The 20,537-nt window shown below is 42.0% G+C and overlaps 1 protein-coding gene across 2 annotated transcripts in view; it reads right to left on the bottom strand.

Annotated features, from left to right (window-relative positions):
* The window catches only part of LOC132819622 (RELT-like protein 1), a 75,761-nt gene that overhangs the window by 35,442 nt on the left and 19,782 nt on the right, over positions 1-20,537 (bottom strand). For both annotated transcript variants that reach the window (XM_060831215.1, XM_060831209.1), the window contains exons 2-3: positions 3,428-3,631; positions 2,027-2,098 (exon numbers count right to left, since the gene is read on the bottom strand). In XM_060831215.1, coding sequence (XP_060687198.1) covers positions 2,027-2,098; positions 3,428-3,631 — 276 coding nt within the window. The remainder of the gene's footprint in view (positions 1-2,026; positions 2,099-3,427; positions 3,632-20,537) is intronic.

The following is a 20,537-nucleotide window of genomic DNA, read 5'->3' as shown; positions in this document are numbered from 1 at the left end:
GCTGCACAGTGTAAATTTTGAAAATGCAATCACAAAATTAGTGACTTGACACAAACACCAATCTTTTATAATGTCATTATTATGGCAAGGGCGGGGGTAATTTGGTCCATCAAGCCCATGCTTGCTCTTCATACAGCAAACTAGACAGGTCCATTCCATGGCGCTCTCTCTCTGACCCAGCAGCATAAATTCTCTCAAATATCACCCATTTTATTTTTGGAATGGTTAATTGTCTACATTTCCATCACTCTCATAAGCAGCAAGAGTCAAGTCATTGGTCACACCTTATAAAACAGTTATTCTTCTCATCTCCCCTGTATTTCTGGTTGTGAATATTAAATAATTGGATGATCAGCTGATGAGAATGGCTATCTGTATCTACATTATCTACCAGATCACCCTTCAATCTCCTGTTGGTCTTTGTAAAATTGTAAAATGGGGAAAGTATTGCGTGGAGCCTTTGAAAGATGGACTTTTTTTTTCCTCTGCTCAGAGTTAAAAATGAATATCTGGCAGCAGCGAGAGTTTGCAAGTACACGGAGCACCTGAATAGAAACATTTTGAGTTGCAAGGCCAAGCAGCTGTTTTATCAAAACAACTGATTTTAAATTTGGCCAATCAATTTAAATCAGGTCCTTAGCTACCAAAAACCTATCAAATTTAAATCAGATCGTTTTGGTAACCTAGGACCAATCGGATTGTCAAAATAATGGTATGTTATCAAGGGTATAAAAGAAGAGGGCAACTGGAAAATCAGCAAAGTTCACTGCCATCCTGTCAGTGTTAACAGCTCTCTCTCGAGAACATGGCTCTCATAGTTACCTATGTATTAATAATGATAGCAATGACAAAGAAACTATGGAAAAAGGCGCTCTTGATAGAAGAATTGGAGGTGTTGTTCCTGGAGGATTCGACGGAAGGCGACACAGAACATTCTGGAAGTGAATACATGGCTGTAATTTCAAAAGACTAAATTCTATTTTTTTTAAAAGATAAGTGGGAGTTCAAAGTTAAAAATCACAACACCAGGTTATAGTCCAACAGGTTTAATTGGAAGCACACGAGCTTTCGGAGCGACACTCCTTCATCAGGCGATTATGGAGGGTTCGATCGTAACACAGAATTTATAGCAAAAATTTGCAGTGTGATGTAACTGAAATTATACATTGAAAAACTAATTGTCTGTTAAGCCTTTCATCTGTTAGAATACAGTGATAGTTTCACTTCTTTCGTGTGTAAATCACAAAACCCTTCTTTTTAAAGTTGCATTCTCGGGTTAACTGCTAACAATGGTGATAGCTAGACAATAGGTTGAAGGTGGGAGTTATATTTATTGGAACAACATACCATTAGAATCTTGATGTATTCAGGACTAGGTAGTAGTCAGAAAATATTTATTCGGTTTGTTAATAGTTTAGTTAATTTGTTCATTGTTACAGCTAGATAAATAAATTGTTACTTGTTGATTTTAAAGTGAATGTCAGGGATTTATTTTATTTAACCAACAAGAAGTTGCTGAGAAGCGAGTTACACCACTTTTCACAATTTTTTTTTACAGATTAGAAAGTGAGGTGCTTCTTTTTGAGTAGTCACTCCAAAATAAAACAAAGAACTGCAGGTGCTGGAAATCCCAAAAAAAATGCTGGAGAAACTCAGAAGGTGTGGCAGCATCTGTAGAGAGAAAAATAGTTAATGCTTCAAGGCCAGTCATCAGTACAGTTTTGCTAACTAAAGATATTAAGAGAAATGGGCTAAAGGTGGGGATATTCACTCTTCTTGGTAAGGCATGGTAGGAAGCATTTCAACAGAGAAATGCCTTATTACCAGGTTTCTCTTTGACATTTTGAGCACCACTAGAACAGCCTTTGGCATATTCCTATTAGTGATCCCATCAAGAAATATTTCATCTTTCCCCCTGTAGAATTGCTGCAGTCCAACCACAATCTCAAATGAATATAGTCTACAGGACCATGATAGTTCACTTCTGCTTGTATGTAACAAATACATTTTTATAACAAAGGCTTACCTGGATTTTTCATAATATAATGCACCATTTGTCCAACTGTGTCAGCATTGCACTCATTACTATCACAGAAATCTAAGGACCAATATAATAGAAAACAAAGATAAGTAAAATAACATGAACGTCAGACTGCTGAGTTTCTCTAGCTCTTCATGTTTTTATATTAGGTAGTTCAATCCCTGTTCCCTACTTGCTCACTGCTTAAAGTGAACAATTTAAAATTGTCCACAGCAATAATTTTTCTAAGCTAATTACAGATTTTCTGTATGCCTTTCCCAGTTTGGATGATCTGTATGCATTTAGAGTCATAGAGCTAAAGAGATGTACAGCATAGAAACTGATTCTTCAGTCCAAGTCATCCAGGCTGACTAGAATTTAGGCTAAATTAATCTAGTCCCATTTGCCAGCATTGGTCCACATCCCTCTAAACCATTTACCCATCCAGATGCCTTTTAAATAGTGTAATTGTAGCTATCTACACCATTTCCTGTGGCAGCTCATTCCATATACACACCACCCTCTTTAAAAGTTGCCCCTATGGTCCCTTTTAGATCTTTCCCTTCTCATTTAAATCTATGCCCTCTAGTTTTGGACTGCCCTACCCTGGTGAAAAGACCTTGTCTATTTAGCCTATCCATTCCCTCCACAATTTTACAAATCTCTATAAAGGTCACACCTCAGCCTCCAACGCTCCAGGGAAAATAGCCTCAGCATAATTAGCCGCCCCCTATAGCGCAAACCCTCCAACCCTGGCAAGAGACTTGTAAATTTTTTCTGAATCCTTTCAAGTTTCACAACATCCATCTTAAAGTAGGAGATCAAAACTGCACATAGTACTCCAAAAGGTGGCCTAACCAACGTCCTCAACATGATCTCCTAACTCCTATATACAACGCACTGACCAATAAAAGTAAGCATACCAAATGCCTTCTTCACCATCCTATCTCGCTGCAACTCCATTTTCAAGGAACAATGAACCTGTGCTACAAGGTCTCTTTGTGCAGCAACACTTCCCAGGACCTTGCCATTAAGTGTACAAGTTCTGCTCTGATTTGCCTTTCCAAATATTTCTAAATATTAATTTCAATTCCACTAAATCTGCTTCATGATGTTGCCCACTATAACTTGTAAATATATAAAAGGAAATAGCCCATCACTCCAATGCTGAAGTCACGACATACTGTCAGAAACAGTTTCCATAGTTTACTTTAAATCCCAGAGTCCGTCTTAAAGTTCCCATCTAAACATAATGACTGGATGGAAGAAATTATCTTTTCACTTTCATTGAAAGACAAAACAGTTCAAATGAAGTGTCCATTAATAACCAATATATTTTACATTGTTGAACTACTTAGTCCAAGACTAACGAGTTTTAGTAGTTACCTTATAAATTGCTACTCTTACCCATCTGAGTGTCAGCAACCTTTTCACCACATTCTGACTCTCTATCTGTTGTACATCGATAACCTTTTTTGGTCAGAATGTGGCAGATAAATATTCCCAGAAGTCCTGTGAGAAAGAAGACAGGTACCAATCCAAGTGCGATGTACTCTGGATGTATATTGTTTGATCCAGTTTGGTTCATCCCTTGCCCAGAGCTTTGGGATTCTACAAAAAAAAGGGGCAAGTATCTCAGTAAAATATCAAATATTATTTCTATGATTAAGTTGCCTATTTTCTTCCTATCCTCGGTGTTCCACAACTGCTTTCCCACCTGCGGCTGGATAGGCTTGTGTGGGTATCATTCATTCTGATCAACTTCTTTCATCTCTGTTGTATTATCCATGTCTGCCCTTTTTTCTCTTCCTCCACCAAATGTCTAATCCATGGAACAAAGATAGGAGCACAAGTAGGTCCCACAAGCCTGCTTCACCATTCATTATGACCATCCCTAATCATTGAGTTAAATATCTTATTTCACCATTACCTCTTCCCTTGATCCTTTTATCTCATTCAGCTATTAGTAAAGACAACCTACGCTGGAAGCAGCTTAGCTACAAGAAGAAAAGGGAGAAATACAATTTAGGGGAAAAAAAACAGCCAAACAACATGCTGTTCTCACTGAGGGATTCATGTATTTTTGAACTGTGGTCTTGGATATGGATCAAAAGTGAGGTTACATTTAAAAAAATGTAAAAATTTGCCCCTCAAGCTTGCTTCACCAATTATGATGTGGAGGTGCCAGTGTTGGACTGGGGTGGACAAAGTTAAAAAAGACAACACCAGCCAAACAGGTTTATTTGGAAGTACAAGCTTTCGGAGCACTGCTCCTTCATCAGGTAGCTGGTGGAGTAGGATCATAGGACACAAAGTTTATAGCAAAAGATCATAGTGTCACACAACTGATGCGATATATTGAACAAACCTAGATTGCTGTTAAGTTTTTCAATTTTTAGAATGGGTTGCAGATGTCGATTCATTAATAAGTAAATCCCAGAATTTCTTTCAAATCACATTCCTGAGATAACTTAAAATTTCATAAAAGTGATATTTCAGCTCAGACAATGCATTAAAGGTGTAAGGTTAGAGTCTGCAAGATTTTAACTTTCTTCAATTAGATCTTGGAAACAGATTAGAATCTGAACTCATCTACAACTCTGCTTTATATCTTTCAATGCCTAAAGTAAAGAAGAAAACCTAGCGATTAGTCTTGAAACTAACAACTGACTCAAGCTCCAAAAGGGGAGAGACTGGAAAAAAGTTTCAGATTTCTGCCACTGTGAGATATGTATTTACTGGTTCCAAATTTTCAACCCTTACCTGCCTGCTTTAATTTGTTGATTCATACTTCTTGAATTGAATCCTCTCACCAGAGGAAATGGTTTCTCTTTACCTATTGCCATCAAATTCTTTTATAATTTTTAAAACCCTTGGTTAGATAATGTCTCTCTTTTCTATACTCAATGGAACACAATCAGCTTAGTGCATAACCTGTCCTCATATATAACAGTTAAAACTTAAGTCAGTCTGGACCGAACACCCCCACAAAAGGACAAAGTAATCTTCACGACGTTTGGTGCCCAGATCAGAAATCTTTCTTTACTTATTCACAGTTTTCATCAGATAGAAATATTCCAGTTGTCTGCCTTCATTTCAAAGTTGGCAATCTCACATTTCCTGATAATCACTCAAATGAAAGGCTTAACATGAGGAGCATTGGAGGATGCTGGGACTGGAGTTGAGAAGGATGAGGGGCAGATCTGATGAAACTTTCAGAATACTGAATGGCCTGGACAGAGTGGACATTGGGAAAATATTTCCATTGGCAGGAGAAACAAAGACCTGAGGGTACAGTCTTACAGTAAAGGGAAGACTTTTTAGAATGGAGATAAGAAGAGATTTCTTTAGCCAGAGAGTGGTGAATCTGTGGAATTCATTGCCAAAGAAGGCTGTCCAGGCCAGGTCATTGAGTAGACTTAAAACAGAGATAGTTAAGTACTTGATTGTCAAAGGGATCCAAGGTTACAGGGAGAAAGTGGGAAAATAGACTTTTCAACCCCATCAGCCATGATTGAATAGCAGAGCAGACACGATGGGCTGAATGGCCTACTTTCTGCTTTCTATATCTTCTGAGCTTATATTTGATTCCAAGTGATTCCATTTTAGACCCAATCGGTTTCTGTTCCGACTGCATTGCTTATTGTTTTTACTCAGTATTTTCAAACTTGCTGAATTGTTTTTAAAAAGTAGGCGATATTTAAAATATCAAATAGGCTTGATTGACAAAGTTATTGGCTGCATTGCCAATGACACTGTAGGCAGTTTTTTTTCATCTTTGGAAAATGTTAAAAAGAGGCTTGTGTGAAAATTTTAGAGGAGAAACAAATCCAGAGTACGTTTTAACAGTAGCTACTAACAGTCTGTCAGTCTACCAAAACAAAACCAAGCAAACCACAGTTGCTGGGCATGAAGCAAAATGGAGGACAGAATTCCTGATCTGAAGTTGATGACTTCGGTGTTAATACTAGAAGACTCTAAATTTCCTAGAAGGAAAATTAATTATTGTTCCTCCAGCTTGTATTGGGTTTCACTGGAATACTGCAGCGAGATTAGGACAGTAATGTGAGCATGAGACCAAGATATTGTCTTGAAATAGCAAATGACTGGCAGGTCCAGCTCACGTGCACAGAATGAGCAGGGGCGCTACACAAAATGGTCAGCCAGCTTGTGTTTTGTCTCCCCAGTGTTGAGGAGATCACATTAAGAGTACAAATACATTTGACTAGATTGAAAGAAATACATTGATTCACCTGGAAGAGGTGTTTCTTGCCATGGAGCGTGAAGGGGCAAAGAGGGCAAGCATTATACCTCCTTTATGGGAATGGGAATGTGCTATGGAAGAGGGATGAGGTTCTGGGGCACCTTAATTGACCAAGTTGTCATGAATAGAGAATGGCCTCTCTGGAATGCTGACGGGGTGGAGAGGACATGTTTAGTGATGACATCATGCTGGAGCTGGCAGAAATGATGGAGCATGATCCTTTGAAATTGGAGTAGAGAGTGTGATGCTGGAAAAGCACAGCAGGTCAGGCAGCATCCAAGGAGCAGGAAAATTGACGTTTTGGGCAAAAGCCCTTCATTAGGGCATTTCTCCCTGTAACCACACTCTCGACTCATCTCCAGCATCTGCAGTTCTCACTTTGACCTTTGAAATTGGAATCTAGTGGAGTGGGAACTGAGGATAAATGTAATACTAATCACAGTTTTGTGAGAAAAGGATAAAGGCAGGAATGAGAGAATTAGGTCAGAAATTGTTGAGGACTCTGTCCACCACAATGGGAGGAAATTCCAAATTTGAAAAAAAGGAAAACATGTCAGAAACACAACTATAAAAAGTAATATCATAGCAAATGTGATGGACTTACAGAAATGGGAAGAATGGAATTGCATTCTTATGGAAACAGAGTATGAGGAAGTGTATTCCCGATTAGTGTTACTGGAAGAGCACAGCAGTTCAGGCAACATCCCAAGTGCAGCGAAATCAACGTTTCGGGCAAAAGCCTTCATCGGGAATAAAGGCAGTGAGCCTGAAGCGTGGAGAGATAAGCTAGAGGAGGGTGGGGGAGGAAGTGTAGTTGAGGTGGCTATAGAAATTGATAAGTTTTTAGTGGATATTAATACATAGGCCATCCCTGCAATTAAAGACAGAAAATTCAAGAAAGGGAAAAGATGCAGATGAGCCAGGTGAAGATGAGAGAAGGGTAGAAGTTGGATGTAAAATTGATTATCCGGTTCCAGATGAGAGTAGGAAGTGACGTTGATGTAGTCATTAGTGTACGAGAAGCAAGTTGCTATCCTCAATGACAGAAAAGTTCCCACTTCCCATCAGCCATCCTCATCACATTGAGCAAGATCCAATTCCCAGAGCTGAAATGTTGTTGTGCAACATAATGGTGGTAATTATATCATTTAACTATTCAACAACATATTTATATAGCACTTTTAATATAACAAAATGTTTCAAGGAACCTTGGAGGATACTAAGGGATACAAGCTAAAAATTTAATCAAAGGAGTAGTTTTCAAGTAGTGCCATATAGGTAGAAAGCGAAGTAGGGAGATGAAGTGTTACACAGAGGAAATTCCAGGGATCGGAGCTTAGGCAACTGATGACATGGACACCAATGGCACAGCAAATTTAATTGGGAATGCATAAGAGGCCAGTATTAGAGAAATGCGGATATCTCCAATGTCACGTGGGGGTTGGAGGAGATTAGAGATAGAGAGGAGCAAGACCACAGTGCGATTTGGAAGGCTGAGTGAGAATGTTTTAAGTCAAGATATTGTAAGTAAGGAACAAAGAAGCAGGAGCAGGAGCAAGATAATGCAACAACTGAAAACAATTTAACAGAACTACATCGGGTCCTGCAAAGTCGGATTGGCTCAGTTGATCAATACTTTTGACATAAGCCATCACTGCCATGCATTGCTCAATATAAGTTTATCGAGATAAAAAAAATCAGTGCATTTAAAATTGTTACATAACATGACAGACAACGCAATGAGACATAATGCCAAAACATTTGCATTTGTACTTTTTCCCTGCATACAGACTATAAAAGCTCTGGACAAAGTTCAGCAGCGAGGTTATTTGCTGTCAGTATGCAAGCAGTCCCTGGGGATTGTTAGATTCTGGATCAGTGGTGCTGAAAGACAGGCAGCATCCAACGAGCAGCGAAATCGACGTTTCGGGCAAAAGCCCTTCATCAGGAATAAAGGCAGTGAGCCGGAAGCATGGAGAGAAAAGCTAGGGGAGGGTGGGGGTGGGGAGAGAGTAGCATAGAGTACAATGGGTGAGTGGGGGAGGAGATGAAGGTGATAGGTCAGGGAGGAGAGGGTGGAGTGGATAGGTGGAAAAGGAGCTAGGTAGGTCGAACAAGTCATGGGGACAGTGCTGAGCTGGAAGTTTGAAACTAGGATGAGGTGGGGGAAGGGGAAATGAGGAAGCTGTTGAAGTCCACATTGATGCCCTGGGGTTGAAGTGTTCCGAGGCGGAAGATGAGGTGTTCTTCCTCCAGGCGTCTGGTGGTGAGGGAGCGGCGGTGAAGGAGACCCAGGACCTCCATGTCCTCGGCAGAGTGGGAGGGGGAGTTGAAATGTTGGGCCATGGGGCGGTGTGGTTGATTGGTGCGGGCGACTCGGAGATGTTCCCTAAAGCGCTCTGCTAGGAGGCGCCCAGTCTCCCCAATGTAGAGGAGACCGCATCGGGGAGCAACGGATACAATAAATGACATTAGTGGATGTGCAGGTAAAACTTTGATGGATGTGGAAGGCTCCTTTAGGGCATGGATAGAGGTGAGGGAGGAGGTGTGGGCACAGGTTTTACAGTTCCAGCGGTGGCAGGGGAAAGTGGGAGGGTGGGTCGTAGGGGGGCATGGACCTGACCAGGTAGTCATGGAGGGAACGGTCTTTGCGGAAGGCGGAAAGGGGTGGGGAGGGATTGTTAAACAGGCTCTGTTCACAAGTCAATTTTCACACAAGTCAGAACACAAGCAGGACAACATAAAACTGCTATTCCTAAGTATTTGTATTTAAAATCTTCTGTCAGAGATCATAAATAAGAGTGTTCGCAAACACACAACGCCAGGTTATAGTCCAACAGGTTTATTTGGAAGCATTAGCTTTCGGAGTGCTGCTTCTTCATCGTGTGGTTGTGAACATAAGATTGCAAGACACAGAATTTATAGCAAAAGTTTACAGTGCGACATAACTGAAATTATATTTTGAAAAAGACGTGGATTGTTTATTAAGTCACTCATCTTTTAGAATGACCATGTTGGTTTCAGTTCTTTCATATGTAAATTGAAAAACCTTTTTTTAAAAGTTACATTGCCAAGTGAACATTAACAATTGTTGTCGTCATGTCGGCCGAGATAATGTATTGAAGGTGTTAGCTTCCCTGTGTGGGCTGTGCCACAATGTTCAGACTGATTCTAAATCTAAAAAAATGGATTTACAGAATCTTACATGGATTCATGCAGTTTTTGAGCAAAGTAAAACTTAATTCTATACAGATGTTCTCTGAAGCGCTCTGTGAGAAGGCGTCCAGTATCCCCAATGTAAAGGGACCACATCGGGAGCAACAGATACGATAAATAATGTGTGAAAGTATAGGTGAAACTTCGATGGATGCTATCTCCAGGACACCCGCGCTAATCAACCCCACCGCCCCATAGCCGAACATTTCAATTCCCCCTCCCACTCTGCAGAGGACATGCAGGTCCTGGACCTCCTCCACTGCCACTCCCTCACCACCCAATGCCTGAAGGAAGAATGCCTCACCTTCCGCCTTGGGACTCTTCAACCCCATGGTATCAATGTGGACTTCACCAGTTTCCTCATTTCCCCTCCCCCAACCTTACCCCAGTTCCAACCCTCTAGCTCAACACGGTCCTCGTGATCTGTCCCACCTGTCAATCTTCTTTCCCACCTACCTGCTCCATCCTCCTCTCCGACCTATCACCTTTACCCCCACCTCCATCCACCTATTGCACACTCAGCTATCTTCTACTCAGCCCCACCCCTGCCATTTATCTCTCCACCTCCGAGAGTCTCAGCCTCATTCTTGATAAAGGGCTTTTGCCCGAAACATCAATTTTCCTGCTCCTCAGACGTTGCCAGATGTGCTGAGCCTTTCCAGCATCACTCTAATCTTGACTCTAATCTCCAGCATCTGCAGTACCCACTTCTGCCAACAAGAGATCATAGCCTAGTCTATTCTCTTGCCTCTCCCTAGCACCCCCCCCCACCCCAACCACTACCATCCCTTCCCTACAATACCCCTTTGGAAAGCTGTCGCTTGAAATTCCATTTGCATCAGTAGGTGGTTCTCTCTTCCCAGAAAGCCATCGAATTTGCATCTGCAGCTATTTTTGGCTTTATCAACCCTCTTTTAAAAAACACATCGTGGAAGTACAAATTAAAAACATCCACGAGTACTTTGAGGTTCTGAATCAGTGGCCATGACTGTCCAGATGTTGCTGCATATGGCTATGGATCATTTCGGTATCTTGAGGATTTGCTGAACATTGTGAAATCATCAAATATCTCCACTTCTGACCCTATGATGGAGGGAAGGCCATTGATGAAGCAGCTGAAGGCGGTTGGGCCTACTAACCTTAGGAATATCTGCAGAGGTGCCCTTGGGCTTAAATTATTGATCTCCAAACAATAACATTCCTTTCCACAAACAATGTCAAATTACATGCGATCTTTTATAGCAAAAGGAATTAAGCTTAGAGTGCATTATAGTCTAGTAAGTGCTCACTTTCCAATTCAACAGTTTTATTTTTACCTGGTATGTTTATTAGTTGGCACAATAGATGCTCTCTCCTGCAAGTCAGAATGCTGAGGTTTCAAATCCCACTTCATGACTTCAGCACAAAATCTATGCTCATGCTTCAGTGATGTACTTAATTTGGCACCAGAGATACTACTATCGTGACGAAGGTTATGTTATCTTTGCATTTACAAGCCCTCAAACAAAAACAGACGTTCCGGGGGTCTAGTTCAGATGGGTTTTAGGGCCAATTTGTTTATTGTTTACAGACACTGCCTCAGGCAAAAAGGCTTTCAAGTTTTAAAAAAAACTTGTATAATGAAAGGGAAGTGGCCAGTGCTCCCAGCTCAGCCTTACTCTGGTCTGGTTTGGTTTAGTTTGGTTTGGTTTTTAGCAGGCTGACTGTTCAGAGCTGCTTGTCAGTGGTTAGCTGGGAATCCAAAAAAAACAGCTAAATGGAAGAAGGTGTTCCATGCTGAATCTCTCTGCCACCTCTCTCTCTCCTGTCAGACTCTGTGTTTGATTTTACCTTTTTTGCCAAGGGGCATTTATGGGGATTGTTGTAGGAATTTGGAACAGCATCATTAAGTTGGGTAGTCTGTTGGGTTTTCGGATTAGTTAAGTTATTCTGTTCTCTTTTATTTGTGTTTCATTCAATACATTGTAAATAAATTCTGCTTAGCTTAAAACTGAAGGATTTCGACCAGCTGCATCACTCCTAGAATATCCACTGTACACCTGTTCAAAAACATTAGGATCTGGGTTATCTTCTTGTAATGTTTGGAGGGGGTCTGGCCATAACACTATCTTTCAGGCAAGATGTTGAACAGATGCCCAGTTTGCCCCCTCAGAGGGATGTAAAAGATCCCATGGTGCCATTTTACAAACAAAATAGGATAAGTTGTTTATGACATTTATCAGAAATAAAATCAGTACCACATTACCATTACTGGGAGCTTGCTATGTGCAAATTAGCTGCCATATTTCCTCATATGACAACAACAACTATATTTCCAAGGTACTTCAGTTGTTGAAAACCACTTTGGGGCAACCAGTGATCGAAGGTCATCCATGAATACAAATTTTTTTTTCTGTATCTATCTTGCTCCACATCATAAGAATCTCTAGACCGTGCATTTTCAAAGAGTACTTTGCTATAATGTTGTTACAGCTTAAAATCGATTCATTAACAGCATTAAATAAACTTTATGGGATGCAAAGTCTCCCATGGAGGATCTATCCATATATTGCCCTAGGTAACAGATGCTTACATCAAACTAGAATGGCTCACATCATCTGCCTATTTGTTTCTGGCATGTATTTGAAACAGCTCACTCAGATGAAGAAGATTATCATAGATCACCAACATGCCAATTAAATGCGTGTAAAAGGTCTGGAAGAGTTTATATGCAAACCTTGTTTAAAGATTTGTAGCTCAGGTGCCGTAGTTGTGGGTATGTTGGCTGACCTGCAGACGTTTTAACCCGTCTAGGTGACATCTTCCATGCTTTGAGTGTCCTGTGAAGCACTGCGTCTTCTGGAATGTATTTAGTTCTGTTCCTGCTGTTTCTGGTTGCCAGTTCCGGTTGTTCATTGTTGTGGTCAGTATATTGGGTTTAGATCAATGTGTTTGTTGATGGAGTCTATGGATGAGTGCCATGCTTCTAAGAATTCTCTGGCTGTCCTCTGTTTAGCTTGTCCTATTGTCATTGTGTTGTCTCAGTCAAATTTGTGGTCCTTGCCATCAGTGCATATGGCTACTAAGGACAGCTGGCTGTGGCATTTAATGGCTAGTTGGTTTTCATGAATGGGGATTGCTAGCTGTCTGCCTGTTTGCCCTACACAGTGGTTCATGCAGTCTTTGCATGGAATCTTGTAAACTACGTTTGTGTTGCACGCGATGACTGTTGGGTCTTTTGGCCTGGTGAGTTGTCGTCTGAATATGGCTGTCGGTTTATGGGCTGTCATGAATCTGAATGCTGGGAGAAGTATGGCTGTCCAGTCAGAGCTTTATTTTACATCAGGTAGTGTGGCCAGTGTGTTAGGTCGTGACATGTTCCCGTTGCGTTGTTTGTCTAGCAGGCATTTGTGGATGAGGTTGTGGGGATATCCATTCTTGGCAAAGACTTTGTATTCTTCTTTTCACAGGTCGAGAGTGCTGAAGTATGTCCTAGGCTTTTCGAACAAGGTCCTAATGCAGCTTCTCTTGTGTGTTTGGGTGGTTGTGTTTGTAGTTCAGGATCTGGTCCATGTGTAGCTTTTCTGTACGCTCTTGTTGTATCTTCACACCATCACATCCAGGACCACAACTTCAACTGAGACAATACAACAATAACAGGATAAAATAAACAGGGGACAGCCAGAGAATTTCTAGGAGCATGGCACTCATCCATGGACTCCATCAACAAACACACTGACCTAGACCCAATATACACACCATTACAACAAATAATTAGGATCAGCAACCAGAAGCAGCAGGAACGGAATCAAATAAATTCCTCAAGACTCAGTACAGCAGCACTTCACAGGAGGTTCCAAAGCATTGGAGATGTAACATGGACAGGGGACAGGTTTCTATTTATGGCAGCTGAGGCATCAGCTAAAAAGACAAAAAGAGACTGAACGGATGGTCCCTATGCTTCAGCATTTACCTATTACATTGCTGATACCTGAGCAAATGCTTGTCACATACTCAATGACATTCATAAGCAGGTCAATTCACAATTGATATTTAAAATCAAAAGCTGCAAGTTAAAATAGACAAAACAATGTTAATTTACTTATGAACAGCCTATACATGTATGTTTTTCATCTGTTTAATCTCATTTGTGCAATTAAGGTTTTAATTAATTTTAAGGAAAGTAATCAAACTTATCAAATAACAACTTTAACTTGGTATAAGATTTATACATTGATTTGGAGTTGTAATTTGTAGCTAGTCAATAATCTGCAAAAACAAGGCAAAATCTTTGCGAGATAATCACATTCTACACATGTAATGGGCAGAAACAAGTGGGGCCTCAAATATAAATATATCACATTCATCCAGTAAGAGATAATATTTCCACATGGAAAACAAAAAAAGCAGAATATCGAAATGCTCCAGTTATTCATCATACATGGAACATGACTTGTATTTCCGATTGTAATTAGTATTCATGTAACAATATGAAAATCTCATTTCAAATATTGAGCCACAATATAACAAATATAGTAATCTTAAAAAAAAGACAGCAAATCACAATCTTTCAAATAGTGCAAGTAATATGATCCTTACAAGCTCCACCTTGTTTACAAAGGGGAAGTGACTCAGCCTTCTGCCATGTTGGGTGGTGTCACAATTAGTCGCAACTCAAGAGAGCATGCCTAAACTATGCTATTCAGATTTCTAATAGGACTGAAGTTAGGCAATCGAATGGAAAAGTTTATTATGCCATTTTTAAAATCATATACAGAGCTTCCTTAAAGTAGTAAATGATAAGCTGAACTCTTTTTTTTGTTGGCGCTGAAATTCAATATTGTATACTAACATTTATCATAGTTGGTCAGTTGAATGTACACCATGATACCTGATAACACAATATAAACTTTATCTTGCTAATTTTAAAAGCAATGCCAACACCTGACCAAATCAGCTAAATGAAGTATTAATTTTAGGGAAACAGTCTTTCTCCCTTTCCACAGGCCTGCTTTGCCCCAACTCATCACTCTCAAAGTCTCGGAATTTGATACTTAATTTCTTGCAGTTATATTTTTCATGCACTTGGCTACTCACATTTGAGTTTGGCAGACAATCAAGTGCGAAACATCTCATCTCTACACAACTCCCTCATTTAGGTTTCAATTGATTTCAAGGTTGAAAGGAAAAAGTCACAAGAGCTCAAATCACTGATACGATATAGAGTCAGAGTCATAGTGATACAGCATGACTAGATATTTGACATTTATTGTTACTCTACACATTCTTATTTCTTTAAAGTATTACACCAATAATACTTTGATCTGATTAATCCTTCGTTCAGGATTGGATACAAGTCTTTCAATGTTGTATTTGATATTCGTGCCATTTAAAGAAGGAAATGCCAAATAAAAATCAACATAAATGTAGAAGACAATGTTACGGCGTGACTGCATGAGCTAGAAATAGTTTTAATCAGGAGCTCCTGAAAATCAAAAGGAACCAACAAAATAAAATTATCTTGGTCCCTCTTATGATCATTCCTACGATATCCAAAGAAAGTCATGCTCAAGAAACAAGATTTTGTTAAGACAATAAATATGGTCCTAACAGTGTGCCAAGTTTTCACCAATACATAGGCGACGATCTGTGCGAAGTTTATACATTCCCCCAGTGTCTGAATGGGTTTGCTCCGGGTGCTCAGCTTTCTGCCCATTGTCCAAAGATGTGCAGGTTAGATGAATTGGTCATGCTAAATTGCCCACAATGTACAGGGATGTGTAGGAGAATTAGTCAGAGGAATGCATCTGGGTGGGTAACTCTTCAGAGGTTCGGTGTGGACTTGTTGGGCCAAGTTGCATGTTTCTACAATGTAGGGATTCTATGAAATTTCTATGAAATAATCTACCTTATATGAACAATTAACACTTGGGTGTGTGGCACTGAAATGATCAGATCAGGTGACAAGTCAGTTTAGGAACTTGTTGTTTCACTCCATATGACCAACTCAATAACGTCGCCCACCTCCAACACAATGCATCCACCTGGACACCCCCGCGCTGGCCGAGTAGCTGCCCTCGACCTCTTCATTTCCAACTGCCGCCGGGACATTAACCGCCTCAACCTGTCTACCCCCTTCCCCCACTCCAACCTCTCACCCTCACAATACGCAGCCCTCCAATCCCTCTGCTCCAATCCCAATCTCACCATCAAGCCAGCAGATAAAAGGGGCGCAGTGGTAGTCTGGCGCACTGACATCTACACCACTGAAGCCAAATGCCAACTCGAGGACACCTCTTCCTACCGCCCCCCTCGACCATGACCCCACCCCATCACCAAACCATCACCTCCCAGACCATACATCACCTCAGGAGATCTCCCACCCACAGCTTCCAACCTAATCGTCCGGAAACCCCGCACTGCCTGGTTCTATCTCCTTCCCAAGATCCACAAGCCTGACGGCCCTGGCCGACCCATTGTCTCAGCATGCTCCTGCCCCACTGAACTCATCTCTACCTACCTCGACACTGTCCTAACCCCCCCAGTCCAGGAACTCCCCACATACGTTCAAGACACCATTCACACCCTCCACCTCCTCCAAGACTTCCGTTTCCCCGGCCCCCAATGCCTCATCTTCACCATGGATATCCAATCCCTCCACACCTCCATCCACCATGACCAGGGCCTCCATGCCCTCCGTTTTTGCCTCTCCCGAAGTCCCCAACAGTGGCCAAACTGGTCCTCACCCTTACTTCTCCTTTGAATCCTCCAACTTGCTCCAGACCAAAAGGGGTAGCCATGGTCACACATATGGGCTCCAGCTATGCCCGTCTCTTTGTTGGCTACATAGACCAGTCGATCTTCTGTAATTACACTGGCACCACTCCCCACCTCTTCCCTCGCTACATTGATGACTGCATTGGCGCCACCTTGTGCTCCCGCAAAGAAGTTGAGCAATTCATCAACTTCACCAACATATTGCACCCTGACCTTAAATTTACCTGGACCATCTCGGACACCTCCCTCCCCTTCCTGGACCCCTCCATCTCCATTAATGACGACCAACTTGACACACATTTTTCACAAACCCACCAACTCCCACAGCTATCTAGATTACACCTCTTCCCACCCTACCTCTTGCAAAAATGCCATCCCGTATTCCCAATTCCTCCGCCTCCGCCGTATCTGCTACCAGAAGGACCAGTTCTACCACAGAACACGCCAGATGGCCTCCTTCTTTAGAGACCGCAATTTCCCTTCCCACGTGGTTAAAGATGCCTTCCAACGCATCTCGTCTACATCTCACACCTCTGCCCTCAGACCCCACCCCTCCAACTGTAACAGGGACAGAACGCCCCTGGTGCTCACCTTCCACCCTACAAACCTTCGTATAAACCAAATCACATGCCAACATTTCCGCCACCTCCAAAAAGACCCCACCACCAGGGATATATTTCCCTCCCCACCCCTTTCCGCCTTCCGCAAAGACCTTTCTGACCGTGACTACCTGGTCAGGTCCATGCCCCCCTACAACCCACTCTCCCATCCTGGCACCTTCCCCTGCCACTGCAGGAACTGCAAAACCTGCACCCACACCTCCTCCCTCACCTCCATCCAAGGCCCTAAAGGAGCCTTCCACATCCATCAAAGTTTTACCTGCACATCCACTAATATCATTTATTGTATCCGTTGCTCCCGATGCAGTCTCCTCTACATTGGGGAGACTGGACGCCTCCTAGCAGAGCACATTAGGGAACATCTCCGGGACACCCGCAACAATCAACCACAACACCATGTGGCCCAACATTTCAACTCCCCCTCCCACTGTGCCAAGGACAGGGAGGTCCTGGGCCTCCTTCAACGCTGCTCCCTCACCACCAGACGCCTGGAGGAAGAACACCTCATCTTCCGCCTCATAACACTTCAACCCCAGGGCATCAATGTGGACTTCAACAGTTTCCTCATTTCCCCTTCCCCCACCTCACCCTAGTTCCAAACTTCCAGCTCAGCACTGTCCCCATGACTTGTCCTACCTGCCTATCTTCTTTTCCACCTATCCACTCCACCCTCCTCCCTGACCAATCACCTTCATCCCCTCCTCCATTCACCTATAGTACTCTATGCTACTTTCTCCCCACCCCCGCCTCCTCTAGCTTATCTCTCCACGCTTCAGACTCTCTGCCTTTATTCCTGATGAAGGGTTTTTGCCCGAAACATTGATTTTACTGCTCCTCGGATGCTGCCCGAACTGCTGTGCTCTTCCAGCACCACTAATCCAGAATCTGGTTTCCAGCATCTGCAGTCATTGTTTTTACCAACTCAATTACAGATCTACTTTCAGCAGTTTCAATTTTTCTCCGTTAATGAATACTGAAGAGGACTCTGTAACACCTGATACAGCATGATCACACACTTAGACTATCAATATCCACCTCAACATTAACATTACTAAGCAATCCAAGAAATAAATCTCCATAGTCAGTAAATAGAAATCTGATTCACTTCCTTGTCTACTGAGTTTGGCCGAGAGTCATCCAGAAGTCTGTAGACCACCGACAGCAGGAAAATATTAAAGCAATCAGATTGTGCTTTATGAATCCTCATACTACCTCAAAGCACTGTGCAGCTAACCCATTACTTAAAAGTCACAGAGATCTACAGCACAGCGAAATGTCTTTTGGACCATCCAGTCCTTACCCTCCCTCACTTATTGCAAGTGTTTCTTTTCAGATGTGGGAGTTTAAAGAGAGTTTAAGGGTCACTGCGGATTATATCTGCCATAAATCTGTTAGAATGCGAATCTTATCAGATTGAGTGGATCGGTTGGAAAGTCAGATAGAAGCGATGAGGAATTTGCAACAGCATGTGATGGATGGCTGTTATAGGAAGGGAGGAAAGTCTCAGATACAGTCACATGGATGGGTTAACTCCAGAAAGGGTAAGAGAGGTAGGCAGCTAGTGCAGGAGTCTTTTGTGGATATACCCATTTCAAACAGGTATGCTGTTTTGGAAATTGTAGGGGTCGATGGATACTCAGGAGAATGTAGCACAAACAGCCAAGTTTCTAGTATTGAGATTAGCTTTAATGCAACGAAGGGTACGTCGGCTTCCAAGAGATCAATTGTGTTAGGGGATTCTGTAGTCCGAGGTACAGACAGACGTTTCTGTGGCCAGCAGAGAGAGAGCAGAATGGTGTGTTGTTTCCCTGGTGCCAGGATCAAGGATGTCTCAGCGAGGGTTCGGAATGTTCTCACCAGGGAGAGGATCCAGCAGGAGGTCATTGTCCATACTGGAACCAACGACATTGGAAGGGAAAAGGTTGAGACTCTGAAGGTAGATTAGAGAGAGTTAGGCAGAAATTTTAAAAGGAGGTCCTCAAGGGTAGTAATATCTGGATTACTCCCAGTGCTACGAGCTAGTGAGGGCAGGAATAGGAGGATAGAGCAAATGAATGCATGGCTGAGGAGTTGGTGTATGGGAGAAGGATTCACATTTTTGGATCATTGGTATCTCTTTTGGGGTAAAAGTGACCTGTACAAGAAGGATGGATTGCACCTAAATTGGAAGGGGAACAATATACTGGGAGGGAAATTTGCTAGAGCTGTTTGGGAGGATTTAAACGAGTAAGGTGGGGGAGGGGGGGGGGGCAGGAGGGAGGAGAGAGAGAGCGAGCCAGGGACATGGTGAGGAAAAAGATCAATCTGAGGCAGGTACAGTTGAGAACAGAAGTGACTCAAACAGTCAGGGCAGGCAGGGACAAGGTGGAACTAACAAATTGAACTGCATTTGTTTTAATGCAAGGGGCTTAACAGGGAAGGCAGATGAACTCAGGACACAGTTAGGAACATGGGACTGGGATATCATAGCAATTACGGAAACATGGCTCAGGGATGGGCAGCACTGGCAGCTTAATGTTCCAGTATACAAATGCTGCAGGAAGGATAGAAAGAGAGGTAAGAGAGGAGGGGGAGTGACATTTTTGATAAGGAATAGCTTTACAGCTGTGCTGAGGGAGGATATTCCCGGAAATACATCCAGGGAAGTTATTTGGGTAGAACTGGAAAATAAGAAAGGGATGATCACCTTATTGGGATTGTATTATAGATGCCCCAATAGTCAGAGGGAAATTGAGAAACAAACTTGTCAGGAGATCTCAGCTAGCTGTAAGAATAATAGGGTAGTTATGGTAAGCGATTTTAACTTTCCAAACATTGACTGGGACTGCAATAATGTTAAAGGTTTATACGGAGAGGAATTTCTTAAGTGCATGCAAGACAATTTTCTGATTCAGTATGTGGATGTACCTACTAGAGAAGGTGCAAAACTTGACCTACTCTTGGGAAAGAAGGCAGGTGACTGAGGTGTCAGTGGGAGAGCACTTTGGGGCCAGCAACAATAATTCTATTCGTTTTAAAATAGTGATGAAAAAGGATAGACCAGATCTAAAAGTTGAAGTTCTAAATTGGAGAAAGGCCAATTTTGATGGTATTAGGCAAGAACTTTCAAAAGCTGATTGGACGCAGATGTTCACAGGTAAAGGGACAGCTAGAAAATGGGACGCCTTCAGAAATGAGATAACAAGAATCCAGAGAAAGTATATTCCTGTCAGGGTTAAAGGGAAGGCTGGTAGATATGGGGAATGCTGGATGACTAAAGAAATTGAGGGTTTGGTTAAGAAAAGCAAGGAAGCATATGTCAGGTATAGACAGGATAGATTGAGTGAATCCTTAGAAGAGTACAAAGGAAGTAGGAGTATACTTAAGAGAGAAATCAGGAGGGCAAACAAGGACATGAGATAGCATTGGCAAATACAATCAAGGAGAATCCAAAGGGCTTTTACAAATATATTAAGGACAAAAGGGTAACTAGGAGAGATAGGACCCCTCAAAGATCAGCAAGGCAGCCTTTGTGTGGAGCCACAGAAAATGGGGGAAGATATTAAATGACTTTTTTGCATCAGTATTTACTGTGGAAAAGGATATGGAAGATATAGACTGTAGGGAAACAGATGGTGACATCTTGCAAAATGTCCATATTACAGAAGAGGAATTGCTGGAT

This window comes from Hemiscyllium ocellatum, chromosome 1 (assembly GCF_020745735.1).
Source record: "Hemiscyllium ocellatum isolate sHemOce1 chromosome 1, sHemOce1.pat.X.cur, whole genome shotgun sequence".
Taxonomy (NCBI): Eukaryota; Metazoa; Chordata; class Chondrichthyes; order Orectolobiformes; family Hemiscylliidae; genus Hemiscyllium; species Hemiscyllium ocellatum.
This window is presented reverse-complemented; position numbering and strand designations above follow the sequence as displayed.